We start from the raw sequence: 15,994 nt of genomic DNA, 5'->3' as shown, positions 1-15,994 counted from the left end.
AGATGTTGAGAAATGGAAGACCAACTAGAATGTTTTAAAATTAATCATGCAGCATAGTTTTCCACCACCACCAGAAGCCTTTTAATCAAGGCTTCGGATAGACCAATATAAAGGCTTTTTGTGTAAAGAAATCTGGAAAGAATTAAAGCATCCGCCACAATATTTTGTGCATCAAAAAGTAAAAGGTAAAACAATTATTTAAGGTGCCTAGGTAGGAGAAACACAGTCCTGTATTACTGAGAATTTACTGACAAAAAAAGAAAGCTTATTAATCGATTTTATCCCCAGATTTCTAACTACTAGAGATGGAGTTGGAGGTGTAGGCAGGCCGTTGGATCACCAATCTTCATTTCTTTTAATAATTATTTTGTATTTGATTTCTACTACCAAGATTCAGAGCAGTCAATACAGTCACTTACAAAAACAGAATATAACAAAACAAAACAAAAAGATGAAATAAATAAGGAGGAGAAAGGGGACAATAATCTTGCAGAAAAGTTCTGACCAATGCCAGTGTGACCATATTGTTCACACTTTTCTAAGTGCTAGAGGACTCCTAGCTTTAGCAAATGCAGTTTCACAGTCATAAATTTAGCGGAACAGGACCACCAGGCTTCAATGTTAAAATTATTCACATGTCAAAAGTATGAATATCAACTTTATCTGAGTTATATTTTAAGTAACTCTGCTGCATCCAGTTGATAATTTGAGATAAGCAACTTTTAAAAGATGAATTTGAAACATCTGAGGCTTTGGCCCTACATAAAAATCAACTGTGTGTCATCCGCATATGACACCACTTTCAATCTAAAGGTCTATCAACGTGGGCAAGGGGGCCAGGTAAAAAATGTAGGGCTCAGGGATTCCCTGAGGAACGCCAAAGGAGCTTTTTACATCCTGATTAAAAATGGGATATTGTTACGGTATGATATCTATCACACGAGAAATACTGAAGCCATTTCTATGCTTGACCACAGAAATATATCTCCACCAATCTTTGCAAAAGATGGGGATAGGAGACCATGTTGAAAGCTGTTGACAAATCTATAAGAATGAGGGCAGCATGTTTACGTTCTCGAAGATTTCCAGTAAAGTTGGTTCTGTACTATATTCCAGCCTGAACCCAAATTGTGACAAGTTTAAAAGTTCTAATTGTTCCAGTTACTCAGACAATTTTGAATTCACCAGCCTTTTAGAAAATGCAGGCAATAAGAAAATAGGACTAAAATTAGCTGAAACGTCAGGGTTGGCAGATTTTGTTTTAGAAGAGGTGTGATTTTTGCCTTTTTCTAAAGGGTACGGACAATAGCTCAATCTAGAGATTATTAAACAAAGCATTAATGACTGTATTTAGAACTTCAAATGCTCTGGTGGACAAGGGTCAACGGGTGATCCTGTTTTGCGTTATCTAATCACTTTATTAGTTTACTTGAGGCTGTTCTCTCCAAATTTGGAAAAAAGTAGTATAGTTTTTAGAGACCGTGGATTTTATTTTTTTCATAATCAAGATTTTATTGTTTTTTTTCAAAGAACAATAGGAATAGCAAACCGTGCACAGTACAGACTACCTCAGAATTACAGTAATAGGTAGTAAATAAAGACAAGATGCCATATCAATCACTACACAGATTATAGCACGACCACCACTTCCCCCAGATCTTTCCATATTTACAACGGGCAGCCCCTATGGGTATATATGGGTTCCTCTAGCCTGCTACATTAGGCCCTTACAGAGCACCATTCAGTCAGTGTTGGTAGTTCTGGAAATTTCTAGCGTCAGACTATATCGTTCTCCACAGGGGCCTCCCATTCCCTCCAGGATGCCCAGCACTGCAACGTGAGTGGAGCAGTCTACATGCCTCTCTAGGATTTTAAGAAGTGTGGTAAAGATCAAGGATGAGTATCAGGCAGAAACCGAGCTGAGCCATATCGTGCAAAAAGTCGCTATCATGGCACACCTTGAGCATGCTGGTACAGAGGTTGCTCCTATCCGCATAGTCATAGCTGGGTGAGATATGATATGTGTAGATATTTTAGTTGAACAAATCATATGTGGAATGGGATAGCCAGTTCGCGGGGGCCATCTTGGTGACCCTACAATCATCATCATCTAGGGAACCAATCTAACACTCTGATTTATTCCAGAGTGTAGGAAAAGAGCCAGAGGCATTAATGACCAGTGAACTGTATAAGTGTGAAACATCATCCATGCCTACTAGAGTCACAAGCACCTGAGATGCAGGGACATTGTATTCCGACAGTACAAGCACTTGTGGTTGGTATACCGATAGTGCACTGCACAACTGCAGGTATCTATAGAATTGGTTCTTGTGGAGTTCAAATACCCCCTGCATGTCTTGAAAGTTCTTCATTTGCAGCCTGGCCCTTAAGTGGTGGGAAATGCCAATGAGGTCCCAGCATTTGAACCCTTAGAGGCTGGATCCAGGGGAGACAGTTACCTTTCCACATTGGTTTGCCTATGTGGGTTTATGGTCCCATCAGATTGAGACTTCAGTAAGCGCAGGCTCCAATACAATGCATGCCCTCAGATATTGGCAACCCAGCCTGCGAACGGGGAAGGGAGTTTACCAGTTAGTCACTTTACGGCCTCCCTGCAGGAGGACCATGAGCGATTTAGATCAATTAACTGTGAATCTTGATGCTTCACCATACAGGTGAAACAGCTGGAGGAGACGAGGTCCCTAAGAGGTGCTGTTGGCAAAGAAATAGCAAGAAGTCATCAGCTTAGAGTGCAATTTGTTCCTCCATTGAAAGCTGCAAATTTCGGCATCATACCTAAACTGCCAGGAGTTCACTTGCTAAAGCGAAGTGCAGCAACAAGAGGGGACATCCCTATCTGGTGCCTCTGCCAGTCTGGAATGGAGGTGAGATAACACAGTTTAACCTAATTTGAGCTCGGAATGGGCATATAATACATTGACAGGGAAAAGAAAACGGTGCCAAAATCACATTTGTGAGAGGATTTGAAACAAAACCTCCCAGTCTAGGAGTCGAGGGCCTTTTCAAAGCCCAAGAGTATGAGTATAGCTGGGCGCTAGAATTACTGTTGGGGTGCCCCGGCAATATGTACGCTGCAGATGCAGTGGTGTCGTAGTTTAGCAATCATTAGGTTAAGCATTAGCAGAAGACATCCAGTATTTCGAGACTATCTTGGCCATTTTACGGAATCCATTTTGTATTTCTGTCGGCCATTTTGTATGGCATGTGCTCTGTCCTACCTTTCTGTTAACTGCTCATGAATTCTGCTTAGAGACAGATTATATTTAGCTTCTGCCACACCACGCATGCTCAGTTGAGCTTGCGGCTGTCCCTAGCATGTAACTGTCAGAATGTGTTTACTCCAACGAGCTAACTGTTAGCTCCTCCCACTTGTCGACTGTGCATTTTCTGTATGACCTTGTATGTGCCTAAAAACAGCAGCTTGTACTTGTACCGCCTTCTTTTGAGCCCCTGTGTGGGTATAAAAGGACCCAGCTCCTTCCAGTCAATGTGCTACCTCATACTATACCAAAGGGTGTTGTGTGAATGTAGTCCCACCTCATGAGGTTTAATAAACTCTGTCTTTTCTATTCCAGTTTCTGTGACAACTTCTTACTATTGGTCTAAGGACTCTGAGCAGAGAAGGACGAATCCCTTGCACTAGTAGGCCTGACTGGGGCTTGCTACTACAAATTGGCGCATTCAAAGTGGGGCTCATCGGCGACTCGGATGCCGGAAGGACTGGTCGAGACGAAGGATTGGAATCTCGCTTTGGACGTGATCACTGCCGGAGGAGACCTGAGTCTTGGCATCCACGGCGTTTTCCCTTTCATTCTGATCTGACCATCCAGGTGGTGCCGGTCCTCGACTGAGATCTCTCCTGTTGATTCGCCGTGCAGTGACCGTTTGGTTGATGTGAGAACTGGGCAGTAGGAACCTTGACACCATTTGATTGGTAAGAGCCATTTCGCGGCACTTGTTCTAAGATTGACGCCTTGGATTGGTAAGGTAATTTTAGAAAACACTTACCGTGGCATTTTTGATATGTATTGGCCAAATATTGAGTTAGTCCTATGATTATGAAAATTATATATGTGTTGCAACACACATAGGCAGGTAATGAGAGATTTTTCTCTATTCCTATGAAATTTGAACGTACGAAGAATACTTTAAACGCTACTTTTTTATAATAATGCATATTTTGCACTATTTTCGGCATTCCTGTTTCCAGCACACTTCGTAAGATGAGTTGCTTTTGTAGTGGTACCAATTTGAGAATTGATGGAGCATAACCGGCCAACCCAGAGGGGACGCCTAATAAGGATATGTATATTAAATATGGTATTTCATCCATAATGTACAGCACATTGTCGAATAAAGACACCCGCAAGGATCCTGAGTTGCGTTGGCCTATGCATGGGTCATTTGATTTGCGAAAGATTCAGTATGTGCAGCAACAAATGTTCCAGCGAAAGCCTAGGCAAGATATGTTTGACTGTGTGCGAAAGTGGGAGAAAGAAGTGCGTGAGCGAATGAAGCGTGGAAAGGCCTTGATTGAAAAAGAACAGCGTAAAAGTGTGCATGCGAAAGTCTTAGAAATGAAAAATAAAGAGATGTGAGAAACTAAAGAAAGGGAAGATAGAGAGCGTCAGTTACAGGTAAATGGCCTATATGCTATTCGTAGGCCTCTCTATCCTATTCTTAATAAACCCCAAGATGATTCTCTCTTATTAGATCGTTCTCCACCTCCGTATATTTCCCCTTCTGCTCCTAATGAGGACTCTCCTACAGATCAGGATAAAGCCCGAGACACTCACTAAATGTTAACTACCGAACGTTCCTCTGAGATTAGATCTGCGGCGCGAAAAGCAGATTGTGGTACTCTCAGTGCTTCTGAACTTCTAGATACTATTAAGAATTGGTCAGAAAAGGAACAGAAATATTTTACTGAGATATTGGCTACAGAGGTTGTTGAGCGATTTAGGAAACATTCAGTGGAAGTAGAGCCAGATGATATAGCAACTGATTGTAAGCAATTACGTGAAGGTTCTTTTGTCTTCTCCCAGGTGGCTGATACGATCAGACGCTTGGTTAAACTACGTGATGAAGCAGTCCGTTTGCGGGAGGAGAAAAAGGCAGCAGACGCAGCAGCACAAACATCTTGAATCAACATGGCACGAGCTCCGACGCCCAACACAGATAAGAATTTTGAAAATGTGAAAACCATGCGGGAAGCCGCGCCTTTATATGTTCCTCCTAAAGGAACAGGTACAAGTGATGATAAGACTTCTATTGACGCAAAAGGGTATTGTATTTAGTATTGGGTTTACACTCCTTGGAATAGAGCAGATGTCATGGCTCTTAAAAATGCATTGCCTGATCCGCGAAAGAATCCGACAGCTTTTTATGAAGAAATTGAGGGTGCCATTAGTTTTTGTACTATGACTTTGTCTGACATTGATTTGTTTTTTGGATTAATATTACCACCTGATATGTGGAGAACTGTGCGTAAAGTTGACGATCGTGCAGGATTTGGAGCATTGTGGTCAGATATAGAACAATCAGATAAAGATAGAGAACCTGCACAAAAACCGTGTCAGCAAATTTTAGATCTTCCAGCAGCTATATTGGTTAAATTAAAAACGATTATTCCCCCTAAAAAGATAGATTGGACTATGTTAGCGTCTTGCAAGCAAAAAATAGATGAATCAGTTTCAGATTTTTTCACACGCTTTGAAGAAGCATTTCACGATTTTAGTGGCCAGTCATTGACAGATGACACGGGTAGGCATCTGTTTGTCGATAAATATGTCACAAACCTTTTGCCAGAAAAAGCCAGTCTACTAAAGTCTAGCGAAAGTTCATGGACTACCTCCTCTCCGGCTTTTCTCCTAACTATGGCTCAGTATTATGAACGACAGGAATTAGAAGCAAAAAGTAAGGAGGATAAAAAATCTAAAGAGTTAAAAACAAAGGTTATGATGGTTCAAGCTTATGGCCCACCTTCTAGAGGTAATAATAGAGGTGGACGTGGATCTTATGGTTCGTCTTTTCCTCCCCATCCTCGTGTAGATTTGTCTGTTGATCAGTGTGCGTATTGTAGACAATTTGGCCATTGGATTTCTAATTGTCTGGTGCTACGTGCTCAGCAGGGTTCACGTGGTCGGGGACAAATGAGAAATCGTTCAGGATATTCAGGGCCTAGAGGAAATACAAATGATCGTGCTAGGTTTGACGCTAATACACATGGACAAGAGGGGGCTAATACTTTTGACAGACGGAATCAATATCAAATTTCCGACTATGAGCCGTCTAATATTGCAAGATTCTGCCTATGCATAGGATTGCCTAGGATGGGGTAAGGAATCAGTTGAAGTTCCAGTAGATCAGAAGGGTCCCTTTGTTACAGCACACATTTTGGGTTCTACTGATCAGTTTCTGGTTGATACAGGAGCTACTCATAGTGCCTTGTCTAAACACTTGATTCCAAGGGCTCCCCTGTCTGGCTTAACTATTACATCAATAGGTTTCGATGGAACATCCACCCTTAGCCTATTGTCACAACCACTTGCACTTCATGTTGATAAGTTTACTGCTCCATGTCCATTTTTGCTTTCTCCAAATACGCCAGACAACATTGTGGGTCTTGACATGCTCAAATATTTCAGGGCCACGATACGATGTTCTCCGGAAGGAGTACAGGTTATTTTAAATGACAACCACTCCATGATTGAGAGATCCTGTATTGTTAAAGAGGATATTGCACTAGCTTCACTCCCTAGTACTTTGTGGGCTACTTCAGACACTGATGTAGGGAAAATGATTATTCCACCAGTACATATTAGTGTCAAGGAGGGTGCTATACTGCCGAGATTGCCTCAGTATAACATTTCTCGAGAAAGAGAAGAGGCACTTACACGTATTGTACAAGATCTGATTAAGGTTGGAGTGGTGGAAGAAGTTCCTTATAATGTTTGCAATAGTCCGATTCTTCCCATTTTGAAAAAAGATGCTGACACTAAGATTTATAGATTTATCATTGATTTAAGAGAGGTCAACAAGATTGTAGTACCACAGTATCCTGTAGTATCTGACATAACGACACTGCTTACTTTGGTCCCTCCAACTGCAACTACATTTTCAGTAGTGGATCTGAAGAACGCTTTCTTCTCGATTCCTATTCATCCTTAAAGCCGATATTTGTTCGGTTTCACTTTAAATAACAGATCAGACCGATTTTGTAGAGTTCCTCAAGGGTACAATGAGAGTCCGAGTATCTATAGTCAAGCCTAAAAAAGACAACTCGATTCCTTTACTTTGTCTGAAGGAGTGGCTCTAATACAATATGTTGATGACATCTTGTTGGCAGCTGATATGCCTGAGCAGTGTGAAAAGTGTACTTTGTCTTTACTTTCTATCCTTGCTACACACAATCATAAAGTATCACGGAAGAAATTGCAATATTGTAGACCGAAGGTGACCTACCTAGGTCATCTTCTGTCTAAGGAGGGACGTACATTGACACCAGATCGCATTCAAGCAATTTTAGACACTCCAGTACCTTCCACACAGAAAGACGTCCGCGCATTTATTGGTTTGACTTCGTTTTGTAGGCAATGAATATTGGGCTTTTCACATATGTTAAACCTCTGCTAGCGCTTTTGACTAAGAACACTCCGATCCCCCTTCCATGGACAGAAGAATGCCAAAATCCTTTTCGTCAGTTAAGACAAGCTCTTTGCTCTGCATCAGTGTTAGGCACACCAGACTACACGAAAGCTTTTACACTCTATGTACACGAGAAAGATGGATGTGCATTGTCAGTTTTAGTACAGACACAAGGTGACAAGCAGCGTCCCTGTGCATATTTCTCTGCAGTTCTTGATCCTGTTGCTCGTGCGTTGCCTGGATGTTTTTGTTCAGTTGCAGCGACAGCTGTTTCTATACGTCAGAGTCAAGGGACAGTTTTGTCACATAAACTGTTGGTGCTAGTACCTCATGGAGTAGATGCCCTTTTGAATCAGACTAGAACACAACATTTAACTAGTGCTCGCTTGACAGGATATGAATTGACACTGTTAGCACCTCATATTACATTGAAGAGGTGTGCTACACTAAACCCAGCCACTTTGTTGCCATATCCTGTGACTCAGTCCCAATCAAAGGAACCTCATGATTGTATATTCCTTACTGAGGAACAGACAAAGGGTCACATCGGTTTGCAAGATAAGCCCCTTCCAGATGTAGATGGGGGACTGTGGGTTGATGGGTCTTGTTTGAAGTTACCAGATGGCACAACCTCAGCCGCATACGCAATCACCACGCTTGAGACCATAGTGGAAACAGCTTGCATACCTCAGAAGTCGGCTCAAGCAGCTGAACTAATAGCTTTGACACGAGCGTGTGTACTTAGCACCGACTAATGTGTGAACATTTACACGGACAGCCGCTATGCTTTTGGAGTGGCCCATGATTTTGGCCTACTTTGGAAGGAAAGAGGCTTTCTTACATCCCACGGGATACAGATAATGCATGGAGAACGAGTACATAACCTTTTAACTGCACTGACATATAAAAAAAAATAGCGATTCTGAAGTGTAGCGCACACAAGAAGGTCACTGACAAAATATGACAAGGAAATGCCTTTGCAGATCGTGTAGCTTGTGAAACTGCGATGCAACAAAGCACTACTTCCATGTACGTAGTGAAATCTCAAGCTGAACGATGGCATGATGCTAGAGAGGAAGTACTAGATGTACAGAGATCTGCCTCTGTAGCGGAACTTGAGCAATGGTCCAAAGAAGGAATATTGAACGATGAGGGTTGTTGGCGTAACAAAGACATGGATAAGTGGAAGTTACCTGCAGCCTATTTACAACCTATGGTTCAAATGGCACATGTTGGAGCTCTAGCAATAACTAAATTGCTTACACAAGTCTGGGAGCATCCTGAGATTGCCAGCACAGCTAAAAGAGTGGTACAGTGTTTGATCTATTGGCAGTACAATCCTGGAAAAGGGACACGAACTCCTATAGGAGGGTTTGCTACACCAACCGCACCTTTTGAAGTTCTGCAGATGGATTAGATCCAGCTTGAACGGTGTAATAATCTAAAATATGTCCTAGTGTTGGAATGTGCCTTCAGTAAATGGATAGAGGGGTACCCTACAAAGGATAATACTGCTCTTACCACAGCAAAGGTGCTTCTGAAGGAGTTTTTTCCTAGGTATGGTGTTTGTAAAGTTTTGTGGAGTGACAACGGACCTCATTTATTGGGCAAGTTGTTGCTTATGTCATGAAAGGATTAGGAATCAAACAGAAATTCCATACAGTCTTCCACCCACAATCAGCAGGATTGGTGGAAAGGTATAATGCTACTTAAAAATTGAAGCTGGAGAAAATAGTGGCTTCTATGTCCCTAAATTAGCAGGATGCATTGCCCTTAGCACTGTTGTCCATAAGATCAGTACCACACTCACGATCAGGTCTCACACCGTATGAGGTAGTATTTGGAAGACCAATGAACATTTGGGGAGTTCCTAAGCCACGCCCTATACATGATGTACCTTGTGTTCTGTTGAATGAATTTTTGGCACAGTTAACTGACAGTTTGACTTCTATTCATCAACAGGTTCGAGAAGCTCTTCCTGATAGATCCACAGGTGAGGCCCATGATCGCCGTCCCGGTGATCAGGTGATTGTCAAGGTCTTTAACAGATCGAACAGCTTGGAGCAGAGTTGGCGAGGTCCGGAGCAGGTGCTGTTGGCTACAAGGACAGCGATTCGAGTGACGAACAGAAAGAACTGGCTCCATACCACGCATTGCAAGCGCGTATTGCCCGCCTTTGTGGAACCTGCTGTGCTGATCGACCATCGAGAGATTCTGGAATTGGAGAAGGGTCAAGCTATCTCATCTGATGAGTCTACGGAAGTCTTCCCGGACCACACGATTCCTGGAGTATCGCGATACAATTTGAGACCGAGGAAAGAATCTGCAGTTTTGAACGGGACTGGTTGAGCTACCACCCTGGATTTGTGAAACGGAGAGCCAATGAGGCAAGGGGGGAGCGGATCAGCCCTGCATTAGTGTACTGACACCCGTCTTGGCCCGTGGTGAAGAAATCAGCGGCTACCCAAGGGATAAGAGCTCCAACAATTGTTTTCAACAGGTTCTTAGAAAGATCGAGCATCGTTGTTAATTGAAATTAATAGGAAATTTATTGGTGCTGTAGGGTTTGTTGTTGCCCTGGTGGTTTTGTCAATAACCACTTGGTTCATTGAGAAAGCAGTTCCTGCTCGACAGCTTATTGTTGCAACCACTCCAGCTCCACTGGAGCATCACTACTACACTCTTCCCTATCATGAGCAGAAAAATCGACAGTCCTATCTGAATAACACATTCATTCAGATGTTGCATCATACCCATAAAGCTACAAATACTACCAATTGTTGGGTGTGTGGGATGATACCTGCACACCAGAAGAAAGGATGAACGCCTTATATTCCTCTACCATTTTCTCATAATGGTTCATGTCAAGCTTGGTATGCCCTTTTGTTTGCTTATGGAAAGCCTTCAGTAGGTGGAATCATTTTTCAATTAAATCAAGAATGTTACCTAGACAAAAATGGGTATCCTCAAGCTAAAGGGACTAAATGGGAATGGGATGAATACCAACCGGACAATATTTCAACACCATATGTCTTCACAAATGTGAGGAATATGAAGAACATTCGACCCTTTGTGATATCTGTAACCAGAGCAAAAGCAGACTTGTGTATTAGCAGTGTTGGGAGAATTCCCGTAGGGCAAAGCGAATGTACTACTGTATTAAACATTGAGGGTGTAAATAATAGCAGCTTCATATCGTCACATAATACCTACTTCGTCTGTGGTAATAAAGGGTATTACCAATTACCTGTTGGATGGTCAGGGGTATGCTAAATATCATTTGTGTTACCCCCTGTGTTTTTAGCACCTGCATCATATCATCTTGACCTGAAACTGTATAATGATATTTCAAAGAATAGATATAAACGGACAACAAGTACTGATGAGATTGATCAGACAGACACCGCTCCGGCAACAATATGTTGATTTCCATTTGGGTTTGTTTTTCTTTGTGGTGCTGCATTAAATAGTAGAAAGATTAGAAGATTGACTCATGTAGTGGTTGCTGTCACTAATCCGACAGCTATGGCACTTGGGAACATTACAGAAGAACTGCAAATTGAAACAATTGTAGCACTCCAAAATCGGATGGTGCTCGATGTGAACTTGGCTGCTTGTGGTGGTGCATGCCACATCATTGGAGGCAGCTGCTGTGTCTATATACCTGACCATTCGCCTTCAGTTTATGATGCAATCTCTAAACTACATAAGATTGCTGCCGACATTCACCCAAAGACTGGTACACGGACATTTTCAAACTGGATATGGACACTCTTTGCTACTTGGACTGGAAACTACTGACTTTTCTATGTATACTACTGGTGATACTATTTACATGCTGTACTTGTATACAATGTAGTCCCATGATTTGCTCTATGTGCATTACTGCTTGTACACCTGCTAAAAGAAGTGCTACAAAAGAACAGCAACTGTTAAGCAAAGAGATTTCTGATATGATGAATATCAATATACAGGATGCAGATCCAGATTACCCCAGACAGACAGATGTCTTCAGCAAATGCTGAAAGGGTCTTGTGTCGTAGTTTAGCAATCATTAGGTTAAGCATTAGCAGAAGACATCCAGTATTTCGAGACTATCTTGCCCGTTTTACGGAATCCATTTTGTATTTCTGTCGGCCATTTTGTATGCCATGTGCTCTGTCCTACCTTTCTGTTAACTGCTCATGAATTCTGCTTAGAGACAGATTATATTTAGCTTCTGCCACTCCACGCATGCTCAGTTGAGCTTGCAGCTGTCCCTAGCATGTAACTGTCAGGATGTGTTTACTCCAACTAGCTAACTGTTAGCTCCTCCCACTTGTCGACTGTGCATTTTCTGTATGACCTTGTATGTGCCTAAGAACAGCAGCTTGTACTTGTACCACCTTCTTTTGAGCCCCTGTGTGGGTATAAAAGGACCCAGCTCCTTCCAATCAGTGTGCTACCTCATACTATACCGAAGGGTGTTGTGTGAATGTAGTTCCACCTCATGTGGTTTAATAAACTCTGTCTTTTCTATTCCAGTTGTTGTGTCAACTTCTTACTATTGGTCTAAGGACTCTGAGCAGAGAAGGTCGAATCCCTTGCACTAGTAGGCCTGGCTGGGGCTTGCTACTACACTGGTGGGTGCTGCGGACAGGTAGAAGCCACATTGGTCTGAATAAATGAGTGAGGTCACCAATGGTAAGAAGGTATTGGGAAGAATTTTAGCAAAGATTTTGAGTTCTGCATTAACAAGTGAGATTGGGCAGTAAGAGGAGCATTGCTCGGGGGACTGCAGGGTTTGTGGAGTACTATTATAGTAGCAAGGTTGAGTTTGGGAGAGAAGTGCCGTATCTATGCAGCTTGCTGATAGAAATTCACAAGATAGGGGAAATTGTTGATGTGAGATTTGTGTAGTATTCAGTCAGGAATCTGACTGGCACCTCTGGTCCACTGGATTTCAGGCCACCAATAGCATCGACCACCTCTGCCACTGTCAAGTGCAGTTCTAGGGTTGCCCAATATTATATTGTTAGGTTTGCCAGAGGGATATCGGTGGTTAAGGGGCAGATATGTTCAAGTGGGGGTTGGAGCCCTAAACATATAGTTTGCTGTAGTAAGATGCAAAAGCAGTTCAATCTTGTAGGATGCATAAAGCTGTTGCCCGGATGCAGTGTGGATTGTGGGAATCATTTTGGAGGCCGAGTTGCGGGTTGTAAGACAGTAAAGACATTTCCCGACTGTGTCTCCCTATTCATAAATGCTTCTGGCAGAGTTCTTCCAGCAGTGTCTGGTCTCCTCCATGCGTTGTTGCCAAAGAGAAATTCTGCATTTTCCCAACCATCTATGAAAAATGTTCGTCACCTTACTACTGGTATCTGCACTTGAGAGACAGGGTTTCCGCCTCGAGATCAGAAACTCACTGGAGCTCTGCATGATTACTTGGCCTTACCACACAGAACAGCCTTTCCAGCTAGCCATAGGGTACCCATGGAATGTACTGAGCCCACCCTAAGACCAAAGTATAATTTTAATTCCTAAAGCAGTGCATTGCCCATTGGCCAGGCACCAGGCATTCAAGCACCAAATTGGTGTATCATCCCCGGGATGCCTCCCCATGTGTAACAGAACCAGGGCATGGTCAGAGATGCCCAGAGAGAGGATGCGAGTTGCTCATAAACTTGGGATATCTGTGGCCGGGACAAAGAAGTAGACACGTCATGACAGACTACTATGGATCGCGGAACAGTGGGTATATTTAGTCGCCCATGGGTGCCATATCCTCCATGCATCACAGAGGCTCAGGGAGGTGGCCTAGTCTGCAATTGTGGATGATTGTGGTGGTTGTAATACCTGGATGCGGGTGGTGTCTAGTTTAGGGTTCATCACAGTATTAAAATTGCCACCAATAGTGGTGAGGCCTGACGGCAGAGCCAGGACAACATCCTTGAGGATGTCTAGGGAAGACTTGGCCAGGTGTGGGCAAACATATACACTGAGAAAGTTGTAGAGTTTACCCTCTAGGAGGCCATGAACCCAAACATATGTTCCTCCAACATCTGAAGCAGAGTGAATGAAGGCCAAATAAGGTTTTGTGGTGGAGGATAGCTATAGGTCAGAATCCCTTGGTGTGGCACACATTGAAGACACTGAGGTACTTGAACTGGGTGACAACGGGGCATCAGGACCCAAGGAAGCATGTCTCCTGAAGGAGCGGTACTGCAGAGAAGTTGTGTTTGGCAAAATGGAGGACCACACTTTTTTGGTTCAAATAGACCAACCAGGGGGACCTGGTTGGGCACAGCCGACATCAATTGGTGGTAAGGGGTGGACATATCAGATGTGCAGCATGTGAGATAATGTTAGTGTATCAATCAATCAATTATCAGGTTGATATAGTGTAACTACTCACCCAAAAAGCGCTGGGGGTGTGGGGGTTGCAGCTCCCGGAAGTTCATCGGATTCATATAAGAGCCAGGTCTTGAGGTACTTAATGAACTTGGAGAGTGTTGGTGTCTGCCGAATGTGGAGAGGGAGGGTGTCACATGCTTTTGCTGTGTGGGTATAAAAAACAGGCAAGTAAATTAACACAAAACAACACATTTTCCAAACTAGCCCCACAACACCCAGCCATGCCTCACTTCCACCCAAGAAGCATCTGTCGCTCGAACCCCCAGTAAAAGAGAGCAAACAAACAAAAGGAATGGTAAGGCAGCACCCACACGGTCCTCCCCATTCAATAACAAGCATTGGCATACCCAATCGGTCTTACCTTTGGCACCTTATAAGTATTTTGCCATGCAGCACATTATCCTGGGTGCAATAACATCTACTGTTTGTCACTGCTCCAAAGGTAACCACGTTAATATTACACACGTGGGTGAGGCCTTTTTAAACTCTGGCATAACAGAGCTGGTTTGTTGACTGACTTTATTGTCGGGGGATAACTAAGATAAAATCAACACTCAATCAGAATGAAAATAAATGTACTCGAACATTTAAGTAAATTGTGCTTACATGCAGAAAATTGATTGTCAAAAGTGTGAAAAGAAAATTATAAAAAAACTTTATAAAAGTGAATAAGTGAAGTACACCTGAAGCCACAGAACGTACTCAATGCCTAAGAAATAACATAAGTCTTATCGAAATAAAAGAAATCATGTAAGTGAAATACACCCCTAATATCCAAATGTGCTCTGTGCCAAAAAACAACTTTTGCAGGTCCAACCCGTATATACACCATCTTCTCATGTTAACCAACAAACTCAAAGCACACAATTTAATCACTGAGGTTGGATAAACCGAAACTCATCAGTCTATTGCTGAAATGCAAATAGTTCAAAACAAACGTGACATGCTATTAAAAGGTGCTGGTTAGGCAATCTAAAGCACGTGATTTGTCCCCATATGTGATGAAAATAAACGCAACACTTCGGATACATTAAACATGCTACGACACAAATATTGACAAAGCATAAATACACCATATGTTTTAAACGATGCGTGCAACGAACAATCATGTCAATAACATTTACAGCACACACAAATGAAATATGAATTATTAAAACAACTAATACAATGATAACAAAATTAATATTAATTGTACATTAACTTGTAAATATAATAATGTCATCCAAATGATTTCACATGCAAAAAACTTAAAACAATAAATCGTAAAAGTCTTAATGGTCAAGTGTCAGCTGATCATTCTCAGTTTGTCGTTCCATAAAAAAGGGAAAATCCTCTGCTAATGTTTTGCGCTTTTTCAACATGTTTTCACTCTAATGACATCTTTAACTGAGGGTGCAAACTAACCGTGTGTCTGATTAAGTGTAACAGCATCCGAAAACGGCAGGATTGTTGTGTTTATTATACCTGTGTCCCTCATGGTACCCTGTGTGCTCGCCAGTGTCCCTGCGAGGACACCGTTCCAGCAGTGAGGTCACCAGCTGATAACTGTCAGATGTGACAGTTACCAGCTGATCGCCGAGCTGACTGCAGCTACGCTCCACATTGTAGGAGCATGCGTGTTGGTCTATAATAAAGGAGTTTTCACTTACTGATTCCATGTGATTCTTAACAATACTGTCAACGAGGGGCCAACACGCACGAACCCACAAAGGAAAGAAAAGAAGAAGTCAACTCCGTTGACAACCGAAGAAAAAGGCAAGAAAAAATATAAAAATTCTAGCGCACAGAAGTTAGAGCGACCAGCTGGAATTAAAAAGAAAAAAGGAAACAAACGAAGAAGGAGACCCGTGAAGTACAGTGAGTGAACTGTCATTTAAGCAGATGCGTGTGAAACCAATGTGAGGAAGCAGAGTTCAACTACGGCAACCGGCAA

The 15,994-nt window shown here is 42.4% G+C and overlaps 1 protein-coding gene across 2 annotated transcripts in view; it reads right to left on the bottom strand.

Annotated features, from left to right (window-relative positions):
* The window catches only part of LOC144782751 (uncharacterized), a 135,258-nt gene extending 119,676 nt beyond the window's left edge, over nt 1-15,582 (bottom strand). Inside the window, exons 1-2 of one of the 2 annotated variants that reach the window (XM_078662060.1) lie at nt 15,526-15,582; nt 14,063-14,204 (exon numbers count right to left, since the gene is read on the bottom strand). In XM_078662060.1, the coding sequence (XP_078518186.1) occupies nt 14,063-14,204; nt 15,526-15,538 (155 nt within the window). In that variant the 5' untranslated portion in view covers nt 15,539-15,582. Of the gene's footprint in view, nt 1-14,062; nt 14,205-15,465 lie in introns of both variants that reach the window. The other variant, XM_078662059.1, reaches the window with a different exon arrangement.
* Between the last annotated feature and the right edge of the window lie 412 nt (nt 15,583-15,994).

Source organism: Lissotriton helveticus, chromosome 9 (assembly GCF_964261635.1).
Source record: "Lissotriton helveticus chromosome 9, aLisHel1.1, whole genome shotgun sequence".
In the NCBI taxonomy this organism is placed as follows: Eukaryota; Metazoa; Chordata; class Amphibia; order Caudata; family Salamandridae; genus Lissotriton; species Lissotriton helveticus.
This window is presented reverse-complemented; position numbering and strand designations above follow the sequence as displayed.